The 20,387-nt window shown below is 53.5% G+C and overlaps 7 protein-coding genes and 1 non-coding gene across 8 annotated transcripts; 5 read left to right on the top strand and 3 right to left on the bottom strand.

The window, feature by feature from the left end:
• Window positions 1–833: 833 nt before the first annotated feature.
• On the top strand, window positions 834–6,086 carry UHO2_00646 (uncharacterized protein; the record flags this gene model as incomplete). Its single annotated transcript, XM_041557266.1, has 1 exon — window positions 834–6,086. The coding sequence occupies one exon, from the start codon at window positions 834–836 to the stop codon at window positions 6,084–6,086; it is 5,253 nt and encodes a 1,750-aa protein (XP_041413200.1).
• A 249-nt stretch (window positions 6,087–6,335) lies between these two features.
• Window positions 6,336–6,450, bottom strand: UHO2_10210. The gene has a single exon (XR_005960718.1). It is a non-coding gene; the product is annotated as a ribosomal RNA (ribosomal RNA).
• A 337-nt stretch (window positions 6,451–6,787) lies between these two features.
• On the top strand, window positions 6,788–7,975 carry UHO2_00645 (putative COX11 - cytochrome-c oxidase assembly protein; the record flags this gene model as incomplete). The annotated part of the gene is made up of 3 exons (XM_041557265.1): window positions 6,788–7,555; window positions 7,645–7,844; window positions 7,930–7,975. The coding sequence occupies 3 exons, from the start codon at window positions 6,788–6,790 to the stop codon at window positions 7,973–7,975; spliced, it is 1,014 nt and encodes a 337-aa protein (XP_041413199.1).
• Window positions 7,976–8,552: 577 nt separating this feature from the next.
• On the top strand, window positions 8,553–9,560 carry UHO2_00644 (uncharacterized protein; the record flags this gene model as incomplete). The annotated part of the gene is made up of 1 exon (XM_041557264.1): window positions 8,553–9,560. One exon carries the CDS (start codon window positions 8,553–8,555, stop codon window positions 9,558–9,560), a length of 1,008 nt encoding a protein of 335 aa, XP_041413198.1.
• Window positions 9,561–9,948: 388 nt separating this feature from the next.
• UHO2_00643 (putative FEN2 - Pantothenate permease) lies at window positions 9,949–11,418 on the bottom strand (the record flags this gene model as incomplete). The annotated part of the gene is made up of 1 exon (XM_041557263.1): window positions 9,949–11,418. The coding sequence occupies one exon, from the start codon at window positions 11,416–11,418 to the stop codon at window positions 9,949–9,951; it is 1,470 nt and encodes a 489-aa protein (XP_041413197.1).
• Window positions 11,419–14,521: 3,103 nt separating this feature from the next.
• UHO2_00642 (uncharacterized protein) lies at window positions 14,522–15,964 on the top strand (the record flags this gene model as incomplete). The annotated part of the gene is made up of 1 exon (XM_041557262.1): window positions 14,522–15,964. One exon carries the CDS (start codon window positions 14,522–14,524, stop codon window positions 15,962–15,964), a length of 1,443 nt encoding a protein of 480 aa, XP_041413196.1.
• Window positions 15,965–16,075: 111 nt separating this feature from the next.
• UHO2_00641 (uncharacterized protein) lies at window positions 16,076–17,893 on the bottom strand (the record flags this gene model as incomplete). Its single annotated transcript, XM_041557261.1, has 1 exon — window positions 16,076–17,893. One exon carries the CDS (start codon window positions 17,891–17,893, stop codon window positions 16,076–16,078), a length of 1,818 nt encoding a protein of 605 aa, XP_041413195.1.
• Window positions 17,894–18,361: 468 nt separating this feature from the next.
• Window positions 18,362–20,341, top strand: UHO2_00640 (uncharacterized protein; the record flags this gene model as incomplete). Its single annotated transcript, XM_041557260.1, has 3 exons — window positions 18,362–18,816; window positions 19,085–19,672; window positions 20,020–20,341. The coding sequence occupies 3 exons, from the start codon at window positions 18,362–18,364 to the stop codon at window positions 20,339–20,341; spliced, it is 1,365 nt and encodes a 454-aa protein (XP_041413194.1).
• Window positions 20,342–20,387: the final 46 nt, after the last annotated feature.

Raw genomic sequence — 20,387 nt, 5'->3', positions numbered from 1 at the left:
CTCCTTTTCCTCCCGGTCCTCCTCCTTCTCACCTGTTCCGGCTGTCACCCCTGCCTCGTGCTGCATCTCCGTTGTCGCCTCTGGCTTCCCGTCGCGGACCCCGTTTTTGCCTCCCCTGCTGCTAATTACTGCTACCGCCACCTGATGTCCCACCCCTATCGAAGCATTCCCCTCTTTACCATCGTGTCCCGCAGCGTGGCATTCCCTTTGCCAGCCCTTTGACTTGTCACCAACGCCAACATACCACACGGACCCCGATTCGGCGCCCCTGCACCTCCACCATCTTGCACTTCTTCTTTCCTCCTCCATCTCGTCCTCTGCTCACCATACCCGCCGCTACCATCATCGATCATCTTCGACTGCATCCGACACACTCCATCCTTACTCACTAGAGAAACTCGATCGGACTGCTTTCGGTACAACCCCCTCCCGCTGCAATCTCGTCAATCCACTTCTTGACAAGCCTGGCCCTGCATCCTCATCCGTGCCTTCATCTCCTTGCGTCCGTCTACCCGCATCTTTGCCCATCTCTCGCCTATCTGCGTCTTAACCCTAGCCTATCCGAACAGCCACCTAGCCTGCAGTACTTAGATTACCGTCAGACTCGTAAGCTTCCCAACTCCACAGGTCTAAGCTCAGAGCGCTTCGAACTTCATCGCCTGGCTTCGTTGCATATCCCCCGCACGCCTCACTCTCGGACCATCTTCAGGTGCACATCTCCCTACGTCACCGACACGACCAACCTCTAATGTCGTCTCCGTTGAAGGCCACCTAGTACCATCCCCTCCTTCCACACATCCCAAAGTGACTGCTAACGCCAATCATCGCACAAGATGAATGGTCGTCTAAGGTCTAGCGTTGACGAGCGTCTAGCAACAGCACAGGGTCCCGGCGTGCCATTGACGCAGCCGCTTCGCATTCAGAAACATACCCAAGCAACGCAGCCAATACAGACTCCCCTGCAAGCACAACCAGCACCAACATCCCTGCCAATACAGCCGATTCAACCGGCATTGGAGCGATTAAATCCAACAAGCCGCCTCGAATCACCTGCTGGTCACTCTGGCTATTCTTCATCTTCCAACTATCCTTCCCCATCTCCTGGGCCATACGATGACAGCAGCCGTCCGGAATTGTCAGCACAAGGAGCTGCTCGCTTCGGCTGTGTCAGTCCCAATACGGTTCCAGGAGCGCCGCATCGAACATTCTCAGATCTAACTGTGCCCATGTCTTCCGATTCCTCCGGACAAGGGTCGATTCGATTTGGTGCCGTCAGCCCCAAGACGGTGGAGCCACCACAACATCAGACCTTCAACGACCTGTCTTCTAATGACCCTCAACCTAGAGCGATTCACCATACCAACGACACTTTCGGACGTACCAGTGGCAAAAGTGCACTGAGCGACAGTCACAGCACCTCCGCCTCTCGACGAACGGCAAGCCCCGCCGAGAAAAGCGCGTTCGGCTTTCTTGCGTCCAGCTGGATTCAGCCAGCGAGCTTAGGACAGAACGACGAGATCACAGAGTGTCTCATTCAAGATTCCGGTCCAGCAAGTCGACAGAAGAGCATAGATGCGCTACAGAAGGAACTCAATTTGTCGGGTTCGTCGGATCCGACTATGGCCCCAAGTCTCGGCGAGGATGACGAGGAGATGTGGAACAACGGCGCAATTGCCAATTTGCAAAGGTCAGCTTCGGCAGCACAACAGCAATCGAATCCGGCATGGACAGGCGTGAGCCGGAGTGACGAGACTCCAGATCAGACATTTGGTAGACCGTCTCAGGAGCCAAGTCAGCCGACCCATCAGAGCAGCGGAGACAATCGGCCAGGTCACGAAGATTCTCGCCCTTCGCACTCGCACTCGGATACCACGTCAAGTCGTGACACGGATCGCTCGCACAATGCCGCCTATGGCGTAGGCGAAGCAGGAGGCGACGAGCAGTTTGCGGTCCTCACTAGAACACTCACACCAGACCAACGACGACAGCAGGAAGAGCTCGGCCGCATGAGCCAACAACGCAACAGCCTCACTTTTCCAACATCTACATATACCCCATTACCCTCCCAACTCGCCGCAACCTCACCAGGTCAGGCGAATCAACGAGCATCTCGTCAGTCGAACGCAACCATCATGGCTACCTCTATCACAGCAGGTTTAACCTCCCTCGCATCCTCTTCCACGCCAAGGCACGATGCAAGACTGAGCCGACAAACACAGGGAACTTCATCTTCGAGCGCAGCTCGACCATTGTCGACCGCAGAGCAGCAGAACTTTCATTCTACGCACGGGACACTATTGTTCGTCGGCGAAACTGCTGATTCGGATTCGCAGGATTCGCTCGATTTGCTCTATAACCCGAATTCGCCTCCCATGGCTCAAGGAATGACTCCAACACGATCCGCTTCTGTTCGGGTCAAGACGCCAATGTTCGGCAATACGCTTGCCGATCTCCCACCTGACCAGAGGGCTTCCATGGTGGGCGCGCTGCACGACGAGAGCCCACCGTTCCCCTCACAAGGTTCGATACATGGTGGGGTTGTCAACCTTAATCCTCTGCCCAAATCTCAGTCGGGACTGCAACAACAGTCTGCGTTGTATGATTCGGCTGTTCAGCAGCAAGATCAGGCCGGTCAGCAACAGTACGCTGCCGCACAACCGCGGTCACAAACACGATCTCAGACACAGACCTACATTCAGATGCAGCAGCTACAGCCGGATGCACAACAGCAGTATGAGCAGACTCGCGGATACTATGCGCAGCCAGGAGACCAGACAGCGAACGTCGATCATGGCTTTGTCGATGACAACAACCATGCTACAGGCAATATGGAAGGTGGCGCCCGCACACCTCATCTTCCCAACCTGGGCGACATGTACGCTGTGGCACCAAAGTTTCCCGCAGCTCCTTATGGCAAGTTTCGCGACGTGCGTTTGTCTTCACCTCTTGCCAGGGTTCATCACACCATCCTTCCGCTTCTCACATATGCTCACATCCCAGCCACGCTCTTCCTCGACTACAACGTCATCTTTGCTCTCGTGCAGATCGCGCTTCATCCCGATAGCACACAATCCGGGTTTAGAGCTGCGTGGTGGATTGCTACCGGCGTCTATGGTGGCTGCGTGCTTATCTGGCTCGTTGGAGTAGTCATCTTATACGAATGGCTATGGAGTTATAGACGACGATGGACGGTTTCACAGCCGCTCGTGATGCCCATCTACCTTTCCACTCCTGCATTTGTACGGACTGCGATCACGGACTACTCGCTCTACAGCTTGCTCTATCGCGCTCGCAGCAGCGGCGATCGTAGGGATGCGCTAATCGAGTCCTTTTGGTACTACTCGCAGAATTGGCCAACCGTGTTGACCCTTCTTCCACGCGGTGTCATCTCCGTGATCCTGTTGGTGCTTTACAAGCCTTCCGGTCCGACGCTTACCACACAAAGTCAACGAGATATCGTCTACTTTGACAGAACCACGCAACGGCTCACACAATTTGCGTTCATCTTAATCATAATCCAGGCTGCTTGGGCTGCTTGGAAGCTCGCAGTCTTGCTTCTGGCCTACATCGGTCTCGCTGCCACGCTTGGATTCAAGAGCCTCATTCAGCAAGAGCAGGTTCGAAACGCAGTGGCGGATACAGAGATGACCAGCTTTGCAGGGCACAGTCGACGTGGTCTCGTAGCAAAACAATATCCTTCGCAACCAGGAGGCGGACAGGTCTGGATGCAAGATGGAGAGGCCATTCAGCAGCAACCAGCGAGTCACAGGAGATGGGCTTGGAGGTGGAGAGCTGAGGACCGGATCAGGACGATTCTGTTTGATGCTGGCGTGCTGCATCAGTCGGTTCCCACACAGGTCTGGCATCAACAGCATGAACATGAACATCTTGCTGCTCATGGAGGGGAGCTTGCTGGAGACAGAACAATGAATTCGATTCAGGCTCCACTTGCAGCCTACGCGCAACCACAGGGCGGGGCGGATTACGGACAGCAGGGTCAGCAGCCTCGCGACTGGTTCGGACCGAGCCTCAACTTCTCTGAGTCGCAGACAGGATTGGCGATCACTGCGCCCGAAGCCGTGCAGCCTGAAGAGTGGGCTAATTTGCCGGATCTGGGTACAAATGCTGGAGTGATGACAGCGATGCCGTTGGGTCCTGCTTCTCAAGCATTCCATGTTCAGCACGACGCTTCATCACCATCGGATGATGGGAATAACAGCGACACCAGTGATCCTTACTCTCCTGCTCCTTTGCCGATTGGACGCAGCCCCAGGTCGAAGGAACAACTGCGTGACGCTTCTTCCATCTCGTCTCGCAACGACAGGGCCAGCATGCGCGCTTCGAGCATCTCCTCGCTCAACCGACTCGCTGCGCTGAATGCAGCATCAACTGCTAATCGCAGCTCGCCAACAGCAGTCGAGGGTGCTGCTACACCAGCGTCTGACGAGCAAGGCAGTACTATCGACTTCCCTCCCACCAACGCAGCCCCGATCGTAAAAGCAAACGGCCGTCCGGCCAGGGCTCCACCGACTGGTGCTGATCCGCCTGCGCAGTCAGCTAACGGTACACCTCTGCTCAATGAGTGGCGCGGACGCAAGCGTCCACGAAGCTCACCCGTGCTCGCCTACTTCCCCGGCCTCAACCCTGGTGGAATGGTCACCGAGACCCAAGACTGGATCCAACATCAGATGGACGAGGAAGATGACCAAGATGACAACCGTCCCGACCAGCGACGCAATCCAGCTGAGCTGCCCAAGAAGCCCGTCGGTGCATTCGACAACGACCGTCGCGTGATGCACACTTTCGTGCCCATGCCTTCGTCGTTTGCCATGTCGAAGGACTTGTCTCTGGCTGGCTCGCCTGATCAAGGTGGCAGCGATACGAAGCACGGCTCGTGGACAGCTGCTGCTCCTAATCCGGAGATGTTTGCTGTCAAGCCAGCAGCTGCAGGGGGCCCCGCTTCAACACCTCCACTCCGACAGCAAGTAGATGCACCCAACACATCGACTACTTCGCTTGGATCGTCCGTCAAAGGCCGCCGATCAGGCACCTACTCCCGACCTCGATCTCCCGGACATGGTCACGAAGCCTCTTCGGAAGATGGTATCAGCTTCGACGGCGGTGAAGGGAACAAGAAGTGGGGAAGAAACTCTCTGCTAGGCAAGATGACCACGTATTCTTCCTCAGAGAGTAGCAGAAGGAGCGGCAGTGGAGGTCGACCTGAAGGCGAGTCTTGGCTCAGCTCTCTCTTTTCTCGAAAGGTCTCCGCCGGTGCCGCTGGATCCTCTTCGCCTCAAGTGGAAACCTCACCAGCGATGCAGCCTTCTACTTCCACGCCCCGGTCTGAGTCAGGGCCTGAGATGGACGCTGTCCCCACATTGATCAGCACATCAGCCTCCACCAGTCTGCCCACAGCTGACAGTGGAGGTGTGCAACAGCACGAAGCTCAGCCTGCTACTTCATCGCAGGAGCCGGTATCTGGATCCTTGCTTCTGGCTCCCATCGGTGACCGTTCCCCATCTCCTGTCAAGTCTAACGCTTCCGGTAACACGGACGACTCGGAAGAAGGTCGACTCTGGGCTTCTTTCCCCAACCAATCTCGACGTCATCCTCCCGGCCTCATAGCTCTTGATATCGAACAGCGCACCATCGCTGAACGCCGACTTGCAGCAGCAGCGAACGAAAACAACGCTGCCATGCAGCAGCACCGTCTTCTCTACGGTCCCACCTCTTCTGGCCCTGTTGCCGCTGCGCAGTCCTTGGCCGGAACCGGCATTAATCTTTCGCCATTGGTGCATCCCAATGTGCTTGCAGCTATCTCAGGTGGAGTGCCAGGAGTGGCGCAATTGATTGTCAGCCCGTCAGAAGGTGGCTTACATGCAATTCGAGAGGAGAGTTGGAGTTCGAGTCTAGATTCGAGATCACAAGGAGCGACGGGAAGCACAAGGAGTAAAGGCACTGCTTCGGCTGTCACAGCTTCACCCGTGGATGCTGATTTCCCACTGGAACAGATCGAGGAAGCCGCAACACCGCATCCACTCGGAACCAGAGGTAGCAGTGGCCGCTTGAGAAGAGGCTCGAGTTAGACGACGTACTGCAACGAGTATACCCACACTCACTTTCTGCCTTTGTACGGATCTTTCTGCTCATAATACACGCATATCATGTATCTTTAGTGTACTCATAATCTATGTCTTCCCTGTCAAGACCGTTTACGTTGTATGAAAGTTTGTGTCGAGGAGCAAAAGTGTGAGGTGAAGGTGAAGGTGGGAGAGAGGAAGGAAAAAAAAAAAAAAAAAAAAAAAAAAAAAAAAAAAAAAAGAAAAAAAAAGAGAGACCTGCAGCACCTAGGATTCCCGCGTGGTCCCCCACCGCAGTACTGACTAGGCGATAACTTGCTTAACTTCGCAGATCGGACGGGATGCGGTGCTTTCAAGTTTCTATGGCCGCAGATATCATGCATCCTCACACAAACGTATACGCCACTGTGCTGGTCTGGATTAAGGCATGTGGTGTTGGACCCTTGCCAGGGTTTGGCGAGGTGAGGAACGGTCGGTGGCTAGCTCAGGTAAGCGAGGCGAGCGAAAAGTTGCCGTTGGAAGTCGGATATCGGAACATTTCGTCTGACCTTATTTTGTTTTCCGATTGCACCCTGTCTTCTCAACCCTCACACACGATCATACCATTGTTCACTACTTATCGCTCGCATACGTCCTACAAGCAGCTTTGCGCTGACAGACAGGACTGTATTACACAGTTCTGCATCACATAGTAGCCCTCGCTCGACATGTTAGGCCGAACCCTGGTCTCCGCCACCTCGGCAGCGACATCATCAATGCGGTTCTCAGCGATGGCTTGCACACGCAGCAACGCAAATGCTCTCCGACATCAAGCATTCGGCGCTCAAAGAAGCTCGCCACTGCTAAGGATGGCTCATACATGGGCGCTTGAAGCCAGTCGACCAAGCCCTAGCTCATTCCACTCATCCAGGCCCGCATCAATTTCGCTTAGAACGAGCTTACTAAAAAACCACACTTCAGCTTTCAGCACAACATCACGGAGCCTTGCCGCTTCGACACCTCACTCTTCATCATCCTCCACCGCAGCCGGTGCACCGACCTCACGAGCAGCAGCATTGACGGAAGAATTCCAACGCCATCAACGCGAATCATATAAGCGACGCAACCAGTCCCTCTTCATGTACTCTGCGGCCCTGATGGTCTTTACTCTCGGCTTCAGTTATGCAGCCGTTCCCCTCTATCGTGCTTTTTGCTCAGCAACTGGATTCTCCGGTACTCCCATTACCGACCCTGAGCGATTCGCACCCTCTCGTCTCATTCCTGCCTATCTCGATCCCACCACGAATGCCCCGACAAAGAGGATTAGAGTAACATTCAACGCAGACGCATCAGACGCAATCCCTTGGTCCTTCACCCCTCAGCAAAAGGAAATTTATGTGTTGCCAGGTGAGACTGCACTAGCATTCTACACGGCAAAGAATAAGAGCGATAAAGATATTATCGGTATCGCTACCTATAATGTCTCTCCTGACAGGGTAAGCACAACCCTCTCCTGTTAATATCTTCTGTCATATGATGGAGTACCGACTAACTTTCAATCGTGTTGTTGTGTTCGGGCTGGTAGATCGCACCATACTTTGCCAAAGTGGAATGCTTCTGTTTCGAAGAACAGAAACTCTTAGCCGGGGAAGAAGTGGATCTTCCGGTGTTCTTCTTTATCGATTCGGACGTATTGGACGACCCGAGTACGAAGGGTGTAGATGACGTGGTCTTGAGCTATACGTTCTTCTCTGCTAGAAGGAATTCCAAGAATGGTCAATTGGAGTAAGTAGTGCCCGCATCCCACCTCAACTTACCCTCACGGACATAGTGTGCTGACGACTTCTTCTCGCTTTCCGCTCAACTGCAGACCTGACACCGATCTCAGCAAGTATACTGTTGGAAAGGATCTTTAGACCTCGTTCTTCGCATCATAGCCTCTTGGATACACTATTCACCATGGCAACCATGCTTGTACTCTATCATTTGGTTTGTGCGAGTTTGTCATGTGAGAGCCGACAGTATTGGGAGGCCGAGTAGCATTCTGTTAGAGTGCGTTTGAGAACATGGCGAAAGGGCGGCAAAAATGGCAAAAGATTCAGGGTTTGGTCACGTGCATTAGACTCCCCACCGAAATTTTTGGCTGGAAATTTGGTTTCGCTGCACGGTGAACAGAAGCTCAGCCTGAAACTCCACCTTCGCAGCAGCAAGTACCAACTTCTTCTCCTGACCCTATCATCCTTCACTTACATACCCGCCTCAAGGGCATCGCATCCATAGCATCTCATCATCATCATATACAGCGGGTATCCACACACTTGCAGGATTCCCTGGAATTATCTTCTTTCTCCAGGTCGCAACTATAAAGCAAAACCTCGAATCTAATCTCCATTGGATAGCTCCAGCCACATCCGAGCACTTTAGTTCCGTCCTCTAGCATCTCCACTATCTCCTCAATTTATTACTCTCCCCCACCAGTTAATACCGCCCAAAATGGCAGGCTCATCACTACGAAACGCCGTCCATCGGCGCAACCACAAAGAGCGATCCCAACCGGTCGGTCGAGCTAAACTAGGCCTACTCGAAAAACACAAAGACTATGTCCTTCGAGCCAAAGATCACCACAAGAAACGGGATATGCTCAAGAGGTTGGCTGAAAAAGCAGCTATGCGTAACAAGGATGAGTTTTACTTTGGCATGATCAATTCTTCCACTCGCAAGGGTGTACACCAGCACGCCAGACCGAGTGAGGTGCTGGACAATGATGTAGTAGCATTGTTGAAGACGCAGGATGTTGGCTATGTAAGGGCGCAGATCGTTGCTGAGAAGAAGAGGGTGAAGGGGCTGGTGGAAAGAATTGCGCCCAGTATTGCAAATCTAGATACGGAATGGTTGGATGGGAAGGAGGGGAGGAGAGAGACACTTCAGAGGGCGGGGTTGATTGCAGCGCCAGGGAAGGGAAATAAGGTTGGTGGTGGGAAAGAGGGGAAGATTGGTGCACAGGGGAAGAAGACGGTTTGGCTGGACGACGCTGATGCGATTCGCTCCTACTCTTCCTCTTCACATTCCGCACCAGAGAAGGAGGAGGCGGGGGAGAACTGGATTGACGACCTCCCGTCAGACTCTTCCGATCTCGACGACGAAGATGATCTTCCACCAACCTCGACCTCCCCCCCTACCTCCAATTCCGCACTTCGAAAAGGATCCAAACACTTAGGCTACCTAACAACAGAACTAGCATCCCGTTACGCAAGGCTAGACCAACTTCAACTCGCCGCCGAAAAGTTGAACCTGGTTAGAGCACTAATGACGCATAAAGGTGGAAGATCGAAGGTGGTCAAAGCGAAAAAGAAGGATGAATTGAGTGATGCTGTGATGAAAGGTAAGGCTATGAGTAATGGATTGGCACTGCCGGGGAATGAGGATGATGATGATGACGATGGAGAAAGAGGGGTGCCAAAGAAGAGGGTTTACAAGTTCAGCAAGGAGAGAAAACGCTAGATCTCACTCAGGAAAGATCAGTTGATGTCCGACATGTCAGGCATTCATTCAATATGTACTTGTATCGCAATTCAGCATGCATCGCCAACTTGCGTCTGTGTGTGACTGGTAGCGGAGGATTTCTTTGCATGTTCACGAAAAGATAGTTCTGGCGCAGATGTTATTGCACCAGCCAAGCTTTCGACAGGTTGGGGTCCGTGTGTGGACGCGCAGTGCACTGTGCGCCAGACTGGTGACAGGCTATCAGTGACGGCGCGATGCCCGAGTAAGGTCACAAGTACGGAACTGCCACACAAGGAGAGGTATGACCATAAAAAGTGACATTAAGCAAATTTGAGAGGGTATGAACATCAAGAATACAGCATATCGTAGGAAACAGAAAAGAGATCTAAGCTTTGGTGCCCTTCTCCTCGTTACTTGAAGCATCATCTTCCTCGGTCACCCTCTTTTCCGTTAACTTATTTACCACCTCCCCATCACTCCTCCCTTCCTCATCTCCCGGCCCAGTCCAACTCAACTTCTTCCTTCTATCCTTTCTCTCCAAATAAACAATCGCCAGTGCCACCGCCGTAGCAAACACCGATAGGGGGAACATACTAATCCAGCCGTTCGTATATCTTGGCGCACTCGTCGCAGGCCAAAAGACAAAGTTCCACCAACTGTTTACAATGTTACTTAGCACGTTCATTCCTGCTAGTACCATTGCCCTCTCTTGTTCGTCTTCTGCGCAGACAATGTTAGCCCAGGCAAAGTTGGTCGCTTGTCCCATGTATCCTGCTCCTTGAATGGCGAAGGCGAAGAATTTTGCGGAGTAGGGAATGTCCCAGACTAGGAGCATGATGGAGGAAACGCATACGATCACGCCCATTACAGGGTTGACCCACCATCGAGACCCGACGTAGTCTGACATGTAGGCGGCAAGGATGGTGGTGAAAATGGCGATCGAGATGAGCGAGAGAGGGTAGTAGTTGATTTTATCTTTGCTGAAGTTGAGAGATTTAAACCAGAATCCCATCACACTGTTGATTCCTGCACTTTCCAACATACTCCCGAACCCGAAGAGAAGGGAGAAGAGATAGATATGCCATCTGCCGAACACCCTCTTCAACAGATCCCAAGACATTTTTGTGGGTTTGTGTTGAGGCAATCTGGCAACAGCCAACTGTCTCTCCTCCTCGCTCAAGAACCAAGCCTTCGTCTTGCGAGGAGTGTCAGGGAACGACAGAATGCCAAAGATAGCAATCGGCATAGCAAGAGCAAAATCAATAATAAACAACCACTGATAACTCTTCAATCCCAAACGACCATTCATTGTCTGCGAAATCCTACCCTGCATTACGCCGGACCAGAGTGATCCCATCTGTGCAAAAGTTGAAAAGATTCCTGACCTCTTCCCTAACTCCTCCTCCTTGTACCACGACCCTAAAATCCAGTGACAACCAGTAAACGTTGAACTTTCGAACAGCGCCTGGAGGAATCTAATCGCCATGACTTGCTCTGGCGTTTTCGTAGCGGCTAAACAAGCAGAGAGGATTCCCCACATGGCTCCACAGAACGGCAACCACCATCGAGGAGGAACCACTTGAAGGATGAGATTGTTAGGCCAGAGACCGATGATGTAACCTGCGGTGAAGATCGAGTTGACTTGGTTGAATTGTTTGCCTTTGAAGTTAAGGTCTTCTTTCATTCCTGTGAGGTAGGCGTTGGAGAAGTTTGCCCGATTCAAATAGTTACTCAAGAAGAGTAAAGTGCAGAAGGTCATAACGACGCAATCGATCTTGAGGAGAAGACGTTGTTCTAGTTTGGTGGCTGGTTTTTGGCCCCAGAGGAAGACGCGGGCTTTGTGGAGGAAGCCCATTTTGGCGAAGGTATGCGCAGACGACGGCGGCGGTGGGATGGGATCGGATGAAAGTTGGTCAAAGTGCTGGCTAGCGGTTGAGGTGGGTGAGATTCCAGCTTTAGGAGTTGGGTGGCGCGGGAGCTCTATGGAGAGGTAGCGATGGAAGGCGATGGTGTGCAGTGGCGGCTGAATTCGCGAGCACGGATCCCCTAGGGTGGGCTGCAGCGTCTGACAGGTTTCCTGAGGGGTCGAAAAGACCGCTGAAGGTCGGCGCCGTGGAGAAAGAAGTGGCGAGATGAGGGCAGACGAAAGGGGGGAACAATGACAATGGTGGACGTGAAGTGTCACGGATAGTTATACCTCTCCTCCAATAAAATCGAAAAGGAATCGCGGGAACACCAACTACCAGCAATACGTTGCGCTACAACAGTGCACATGAACCTGGCCCGGTTGGTGCATACACAGAAGCCACAATCAGCTTGGGAGATGATACCGAGCCACCGGCCAATCGAGCGCTCGATAAGCGATGAAATGCAGGAACGCAAGCCGGTCTTTCCCAGCAACGTTCTTGTCAGCTGATACGAGATAGGGACTCTCATGCGCTACTTTCTTCGTGCAACAGCGAATGCAAGGAGAGGGGAAGGTGGAAAGCGAAGGCGGTCGGTCGGAGTTGGCCTTTTGTTGCGAGTGTAGATAGGAGATATGCACCCTCTGTCTTGGTGGACTGGTTTTGCGGGGTAAGAGACGCCTCTTTTGGTTGGCCGGTGACAAGACGGGAGATGAGGATCTGTGCAGAGCTGCTTGCTCATGCGATGCTGCTGCTGCTGTACACAACCATCTTGCATCTCCCAGGTGAGATGTGAACAAGATGAAAAGGAATGGCAGCTCGTGACCCGAATCTCGGATGTCCACTTTTTTGATAGCCGACCTTTGTGCGACACAAAGTGATAAACAAAAAGACTGCTGCAGAGGCTGAAAATCAAAATTCGATCCGCCCACGCTGGTTGCGCGCCTCCCACACCCACACATACACCCACACCCACACATACACCCACACCCACACCCCCCCACACACAACAGTCCCCACTTTGGTGTGCCAGAATAGCTGACCAATCGTGCTTTCCACCGGAACCTAACCTTCTCCCTCTTTCACCCTTTGCTTTCCGTGCGACGAACACTTATCTGTCCACTGTATCTCTCGATCCAATGCAGGGTCCAATCAAAGCATATCTCGGAAGCCAATCATATCTTCAGTGTTGTTGTGTTTGCTATCACATCGCTACTCGGTCATTGCGGTGAGGAGGAAGCAGCGGTTTCTAGATCGGTCAACTTTGATTCATCGGGCTTATGGTTCAGAAGCCGCCCGTCAGACGGCTAGCAGCGCTTAAACGATCCAATCGCCCCTCTGCCGCCACTCTAAGAGGGAGTGGAAGGGCCGATTAATTGGCCGAGCACCCTGACGCCCATTCCCGACAATTTGTTGGAAGGGTTCGATAAAGCAGCGTTTTCCGCGTCGCTTGTCTTTGTGATCATCGTATTGATTCCCGTTAAGGTACGGTTCTAAGAGGAACGTTTCAAGATGCCTTCATGGACGCGTGCCTCGGTGTGGGAGATACGGGAAGGAAGCCGATCAAAGATGTGCGAGTTCGTTAGCACTTTGTACGACCAACTCTTCACTGTCAGCCGGTCGAAGCGACCAGACCTTCAACTTCTCGTCTTCGCTGTGTGTCTAACCCCGAAACATCACGAGACCCAATCTAAAACTCCTTTTCATGCCGCTCTTCGTAACTCACTCCACCTTGCCGCGTGGGAAGCTGAGATGGTCGCTGCGGTACGGTTGACTTTTACCCCAATTATTGCTCATCTCAGTCCCCGCACTCACAGTAAGGTTGACCGGTCAGTGAGATTCGCCGCGCCGAGCGAACAGGATCACATCCAGTGGAAGAGAACGAAGATGGTTGGGCATCGGCCAGCTTTCCGAGATCAAGATTGATCTCGAATCCGGAAATGATCCAAACGCTGTTAGAACGCGACTGTTGACATTGAATCTCTCGCACGAAAAAGGCCAGGTGCCGGAACACGCAGCACAGGATGACGTCAATTTGCCGGGCTCGCCGTGTTCGACAGATTCGACTTCCGCCACCAGAAAACACCGCACCTTCGACCTTTCAACGAGCGTCACTCTACCTGACACATTATTGTCTCAACTGCCTGACTACAGCGAAAGTGTTGACGACGGTGGCTGCTACTGAGACTCACTCTGTCCAGAATCACTTCGACTTCGAAACGGCAGGCTTTCAGAGAACAACCTTCGTGGGCCACCTTGCAACCTTGCACAGTTAGTCAATCCTTCGTCGACAGAACTCAGAAAAGCGAATGGTCAATGCTAAGTTATGGCAAGGTTCAAGCAGCCAGTCCGGAAGTCCACGGGGTTTAGCGCACGAAGAGCGAAGCTTCCATGCAGTGAGAGAGCGACTGCATCTTCCAACCAGGTCGAGCTCTAATGCTTCGGCCCGTATGTCTCACACGACAGTTTCAAAGCTGTGTTCACTATATGGCTCCACCCGTGGACCCTCAAAATTTCGAGCTCACGCCGTGTAACTGTTATTAGTAACCCACTTGATTAGCTTTCATCTCGCGCTCTTTGACGCATGAAACATCGTCACTCTCCAAGTATCAACGGCGTTTACAGCCGGTGCTTCCACATGCTTCGACAAGTGTTCACCCTGATTCAGCTGGGTTCGACGGGCCAGTGCCACACTGCCTTCTCCTCGGTCACCGCTGAGCATTGCTGTGCATTGTGACCTTCAGGGTTTGACGCCGCTCAGGCGTGATCTAGTAAGGGATGACGAGTTTGTGCTGAGGCAGCTTGAGACTTGTCTCTGTCCGCCCCCTTGGCTCGCTACCAGGTTTGAGAAGAGCATGCATCCCAATTCGCTTTGCCGCCTGTGCCCGCTGCGCATTGTTTCATCGGCTCTGCCCAGGCGACGAAGGTTGAAGAAATGTCTGTGCATTGTTGCAGGTCAGGAACCGGAAGGTGGTCGGGAGAATATATAACCACAACACATCGTTCAGATTTAAGATCCAACATCGTAACCACCATTGTCACCCCAGAGTCACCATGAAGCTCACTTCCTCGTTCGTTCTTGCACTCGCCGCCGCTGCCGGCGCTACCGCATCGCCTGTTTATCGTCGTCAGGCCGGCGGAGCCGGCAGTGCTGCCAGCACCGCGACTGGTTCTCTTCCCATCCCTTCAGCAGTTTCAGCCATCTCCAGCGCTGTAGGAGGGCCATCCTCTGCCCCCGGTGGCCCTATGTCGAGCACTGCTTCCGCTCCTCAGCCCTCTGGCACTGGCGCCGCTGGTGCTGGTGCTGGTGCTGGATCCGCACCCAACGCAACCAGCCCCAGCGGTGGCTCCGACACCCGCTTCAACGACACCCAAATCCTCCAGTACGCTCTCACCCTCGAGCACCTCGAAGCCAATTTCTACAACCAGTCCCTGTCCAAGCTCTCTGCTTCCGACTTCGAGCAGGCTGGCTACAACGCTTCGGTCCGGAATCAGATCTACTCCATTGGCCGAGATGAAGCTTCCCACGTGGAACTTCTGACCACTGCTCTTGGAGAGAACGCTGTTCCAGCCTGCACTTACAACTTCAGCTCCGTCACCGACGTTCCCTCCTTCTTGGCCACTGCTCGTGTGCTCGAGGGTGTCGGTGTGAGCGCATACCTTGGCGCGAGTAAGAACCTTACCAACCAGACGGTTGAAACGGCTGCTAGCATCCTTGTTGTGGAAGGACAACATCAGTCGTATTTGATTGCTCAGACAGACGACGGAGGGAGTGCAGTTCCCAGCCCCTACGCCACCCCTCTGAACTTCAAGCAGGTCTACTCTCTCGCTGCACCTTTCATCGAGTCTTGCCCCGAGAAGGCCACTCTTCCTATCACCGCTTTCCCTGCCCTAACCCTCGCAAGCGCATCGGGCGAGAACAATGGAACTTTCACCCCAGGTCAGCAGGTCAACGTCACCTACGACTCTTCCAACGGCACCTCCTCTTCTGGCAACAAGTACCTCGCTGTCATCCAGGGCATTGCTGGACCTCAGTTCCTCCCTCTCGACTCGGGTTCCAACAGCTCCTCCACTGTCACCATCCCCGCCAACCTCACTGGTGGCCAGATGTACGCTGTTGTCACTAGCTCCGACAGCGGTGTGACTGACGACAACACACTTGCTGGCCCTGCGGTGGGTTACGTTTCGCTGCCCCTGCCTGAGGCTCCTGATGCCACCAACACCTCCTCTTCCTCTTCCTCTTCCGCTTCGGCAACTGCAACTGACAGCGGTGCGACGGGTGGTGCAGGTTCAGCTCCCACCCCTACTGACGGTGTGAGCAGTGCCAGTGGTGCAGCTGCCACTGCTACTGCTAATGGAAGCGACTCGATTGTATCGACCGAGAGCTCCAGCACTACTGGTTCGGCCAGCGCAAGTGGCGCCTCCAACACAAGCCAGGGCCTTGCTCCTTCGCTTGCCAGCTTGGGTAGTGCAAAACTTCCCACTCCTACTCCCTAAGCTCACACTCTAGCAATTGAGTTGTAATTTGAACATTTTCCCCCTCGGACAACATTGTGTGTGATTGTGAATGCGATTGATTGAGCCTGACATGATTTGTGCCGGGATGACCTAGAACTCCAAGTCCTCGGCACGTGTATTTGCGACCCTGTTGGTTGGCTGTCGCCGCTGCAGTTGGCCATGTGAGTGCGAATGTGCGTGGTTATGAGTATCCGTGTCCACCTCAACAGCGTACTCTTTCTGCGAGACTGCACTTCCGCTCCCTTCCGCCGCCGCTTTTGCTGCCAATCCACGTTGACGCAATGATGCTAAGCCGCCGAACTTTGGTCTTGCCCCTGAACCTGCTGGTACTTCTTGAGCTGCAGCTGCCGGCTGTCTCTTCACACAAGACGGTCCCGCTGGTTTCACCTTCTCACTCTTACTCTCCTCCCCGGTCGCAGATGATGCTGATGTAGTCGAAGCACCAGATTTAGGTGCAAGCGAGGCATCCATATTCTTCGGCGGCTTCGTCCGTCGTTCACTGACTCCTCCTTCCACATCCAGATGCAGTGTCTCTATCACTAGCCTCTTCCTTCTCACTTTGAAAGCCAAGTTGTTTTCTCCTCCACCTGCACCTCCTTCCCCTCCACCACCGGTTCCGCCACTCTTCGCTCCGCCGACTCCTGCGCCTGTCCCCATACCCCTCAGCACCGATGACCGGATGGAAGGGTTGGTGAGCGTACCCACGGCGGGAGTCTTGAGGACTTTGAAAGCACCAGTATACGCCGAAAATGCACTTCGGAGAGCGGGAGAAGAAGCAAATGCACTGAGAGATACTGCTGCGTCTACTGAGTGGACCATTCGGTGTGCCAGGTTCACTGACGGATGGGCGGCAGTAAGAGGAGTGAGGAGGAAGGAAGAAATGGAGATGGTTGCAATTGCAGGTATCGCCGCAGTTCTTGAGGTTGAGTCGACGAGGGAGAGCGATCGAAGTAGGCGCTTTAGTCGGTTGAGAAAGCGAATGACTTCAGAGTGTGCTGTTTGGCCTGGAGATACGGTCCATACTGATGAGCCTAGTGCGCGGATTGCAATGCGAAGTACTGGTGGCGCTGCTCCTGGTTGTTGCATCTTCCTGCACCTTTCCGCTGCGGCTGTGATGCGGCTGTATGCAACTTCGTACGCATTCTCTTCCCCAGCCTCCGAGGTGTCTACTGTCTCCAACTTCCCACTATCCACCGCATGCTGTAGAATGCGACCATCCATACGCTTACTCAGATCGAAAGTCTGACAAAACGGTGCTGGCTCATTCCCGCTACTCGCCTCATTCACGGTAGTATTAAACTGCTTCATGTTTTGATATCTCCAAGCGATCTTCATCTCTCTTTCCCTCTGTGCTTTGTTTTCCCGTGCCGCTGCTTCCGCCCCCTTCGCTTCCTGTTCATCCTCGTCATTCACCGTGTTGAGGTGCTCTGACGGCCCCTCCGCAGCCTCACCTTGCTGCTGCTTCGCCGCGCCAAGCTGTGCCAGTAGCTGATCGTCCGAACCTCCCGCTCTAGCCATCAACCCTCCGACCAACCCACCGACATCTTCTCCCAAGATCACCCCATAATGTCCCGAAGCGATACCTTGAGCAACAGAGTAGCCTAGTAGCAGTTCAACGTAGGGCTCTGCTGCAGTTCGTGCTGCATGATCCGTTTCAGCTGTTGCAGAGGGGGTCGAGCTAGAGGAGCCGATTTGCGCTGCCGATTGTGCTGCTGTACCGGATGCTGGAAGGATGAGTAAACTTGAGCCTGATGAGAGACCGCCGCCGGAGAGAAGGTCGTCGAGCGCTGGGACGCCCGTTGAGACGAGTGGGACGGGTGAGGAGAATGAGGAGGGCTTGACGCCGGCTGGAAGTGGGGCGTTTGAGTTTGATGATGATGGATTGACGCGGCGCTTGAAAGACGACATTACGACGAGTTGCTGTATTGGGTACCAGCTCGTCACTGTTCGTGGTGGTGTTGGTCGGACAGAGGTGTTGCACAGGGTCAAGGCTAGGGAGCAAGAGGTACAAGAAGCTTCTTGCACCCTGCAAGACCAAATTTCGCAGGTGGAGGGAATCAAGATGAATGTGTATTATGTAAGCAAGCGATGCTCGGGTTTGTTACACCGAGAGGAACTATTTCGAGAAGATTTGGTGTGCCGCTCCACTGCAATGCATTGCCGGGACGTTCGAACCATCATCATTAGCTTCTTCCGCTGCGGGGTAAGTCGCCGGCGGCAGCTGTTGACGATGTAAGCGTTCACAACAGCATCGCTTCGTCGATTAGCTCCAGACCGATTGCCCTCGTCTCTCCTTCCATCAGAACAATCACCAAGGTAACCATATCTTCGTCCCATTAGTCTAATTTCACCTCCGATCTTCCAACCTCCTCCACAATGTCGTACAGCACCAACATCACCCCGAAGACGAACATCAAAATCGTTTGCGGATGCATAACCTTCGGTGCGCCCGGTGCTGAACAAGCCCGTGTCCATGACCTTTCCGATTGTCGCTCAATTCTTGACATCTTCGCCTCTCATGGACACACCGAACTCGACACGGCCCGCATGTACGGCATGGGCAGCTCCGAAGATTACCTTCGTCAACTAGGCTACACAACCCCTTCTTCCTCTCACTCCTTCCTAATTGCCACCAAATGCTATCCCTCCGCACGTAAACCCAATACCCCAGCCAAAGACAAATACACCTTCTCTGCCCCTGACATCACCCGCTCCATCGGTAACAGTCTCTCCATCCTCGGTACGGACAGCTTTGACTTGTTCTACGTGTACTCACCAGACCGAGAGACAGAATTGGAAGAAACACTCCACGCAGTCAACGAAGCTCACAAGTCCGGCAAATTCAAACGTTTCTGTCTCTCCAACTACTGAGCTGATGAAGTAGACCAAATCGTCTCCATCGCTGAAAAGCATGGCTGGGTGAAACCAACCGTCTATCAAGGCCTGTACAACTCTCTCTCTCGTACAGCCACGGCTCTTTTCCGTACCCTCCGCAAACACGGAATCGCATACTACGCATACAACGCGCGGTGCCTTCCCTCCGCAGTGGAAACATGCCCTCGTCACTGTCATTGCCAAGCCAGGTCATGGTAACCCCAGCCTCCCCTCCTCGTATCGTCCAATTTCTCTGCTATGCGTAGCGAGCAAGATTGCGGAGAGCGTGATCAAGACTCTCTTACAATGGGAACTTGAGCGTCGCGGCCTCCTTCGAGACCAATACAACACTGTCCCTGGTATCTCCACCACACACGCCGTGGTACATCTGGTGCATCGAGGCAGAGATGCCGTTGCAGAGGGAAAACAGGTGGCGTTGATCAGCATCGACGTAGGCGGCGCCTTCAACCAGATCGAACATTCTGCCTTAGTAAAGCGACTGCTGGATCTCAATCTTCCCGACATTGCTCACTGGATTCGTCTTTGGCTCCTTCTGCACCCAGATCGCAACCTCAGCCAACAAATCCACCTCGACGACGTCAGCCTCATTCTTCTACAGAGCCCCCTCCAATCGATATCACCACGGATGAAGCTCCTGAAGATCCACCGTCTCACAATCCTGACATCACAATCATCTCGGACAACAGCGACGACTCCATCATCTTCGGGCATTCACCACCTGACACTTCTCGATCGGCACGACTCATTGGCCAACTTTACCTCAAAAGGGGGCCGCGAAGGCCTCGCTGACAGGTAGGGGATGCCCCCTTCCGATTGGCTTCTAGCCGATTGGAGCCGCCAGACACCGTCTCCCGCTACCTTCTAGGTGGAAGGTTTTTTCTCCTTTTGGGTGAAGGCGCCCCCTGGAGCAGACTTGTCTGGCTTCGGGGAATAGGCATAGCAAGCCACCACCTTTTTTCCCTCGGTGTGGGGGGGAAGTTAACGATACCGCAAGGGAAAAGGATGTTGGCTTTGCCGCGCTGGATCCTGGTGTCAGCAAATGGATCTTAATCTCCGTTCTCCGCATACAACCCCCTCTTAGGTGGGCTATTCATCGGAACCCACTCATCTCCCAATTCTCAACCCGAAGCAGGCTCCAGGTTCGACCGAACCCATGCTCAAGGCCAAATGTACCGTGCTCGTTACTGGCAACAACACTATTTCGACGCTCTGGACCTTATTCGTCCGGTTGCTGAAAAGCACGGACTGGGCTTGCCAGAGGTGGCATTGAGGTGGACGATGTATCATTCTGAACTCAACAAGAAACATGGAGATGCCGTTATTATCGGTGCTAGTTCGACGAAGTATATCGAACAAAATCTGAAAGACTTTGAAAAGGGACCCCTGCCGGAGGAGGTGGTGCGGAAGGTGGATGAGGCGTGGAAGATTGTTGAGCCTAATGCTCCTCCTTACTACCACTGAAACATCTCTTGTACACGTTCATAAGCATCGTGGAACGATTTCGAGC

Source organism: Ustilago hordei, assembly GCF_900519145.1.
Source record: "Ustilago hordei strain Uho2 genome assembly, contig: UHO2_contig_01, whole genome shotgun sequence".
Taxonomy (NCBI): Eukaryota; Fungi; Basidiomycota; class Ustilaginomycetes; order Ustilaginales; family Ustilaginaceae; genus Ustilago; species Ustilago hordei.
This window is presented reverse-complemented; position numbering and strand designations above follow the sequence as displayed.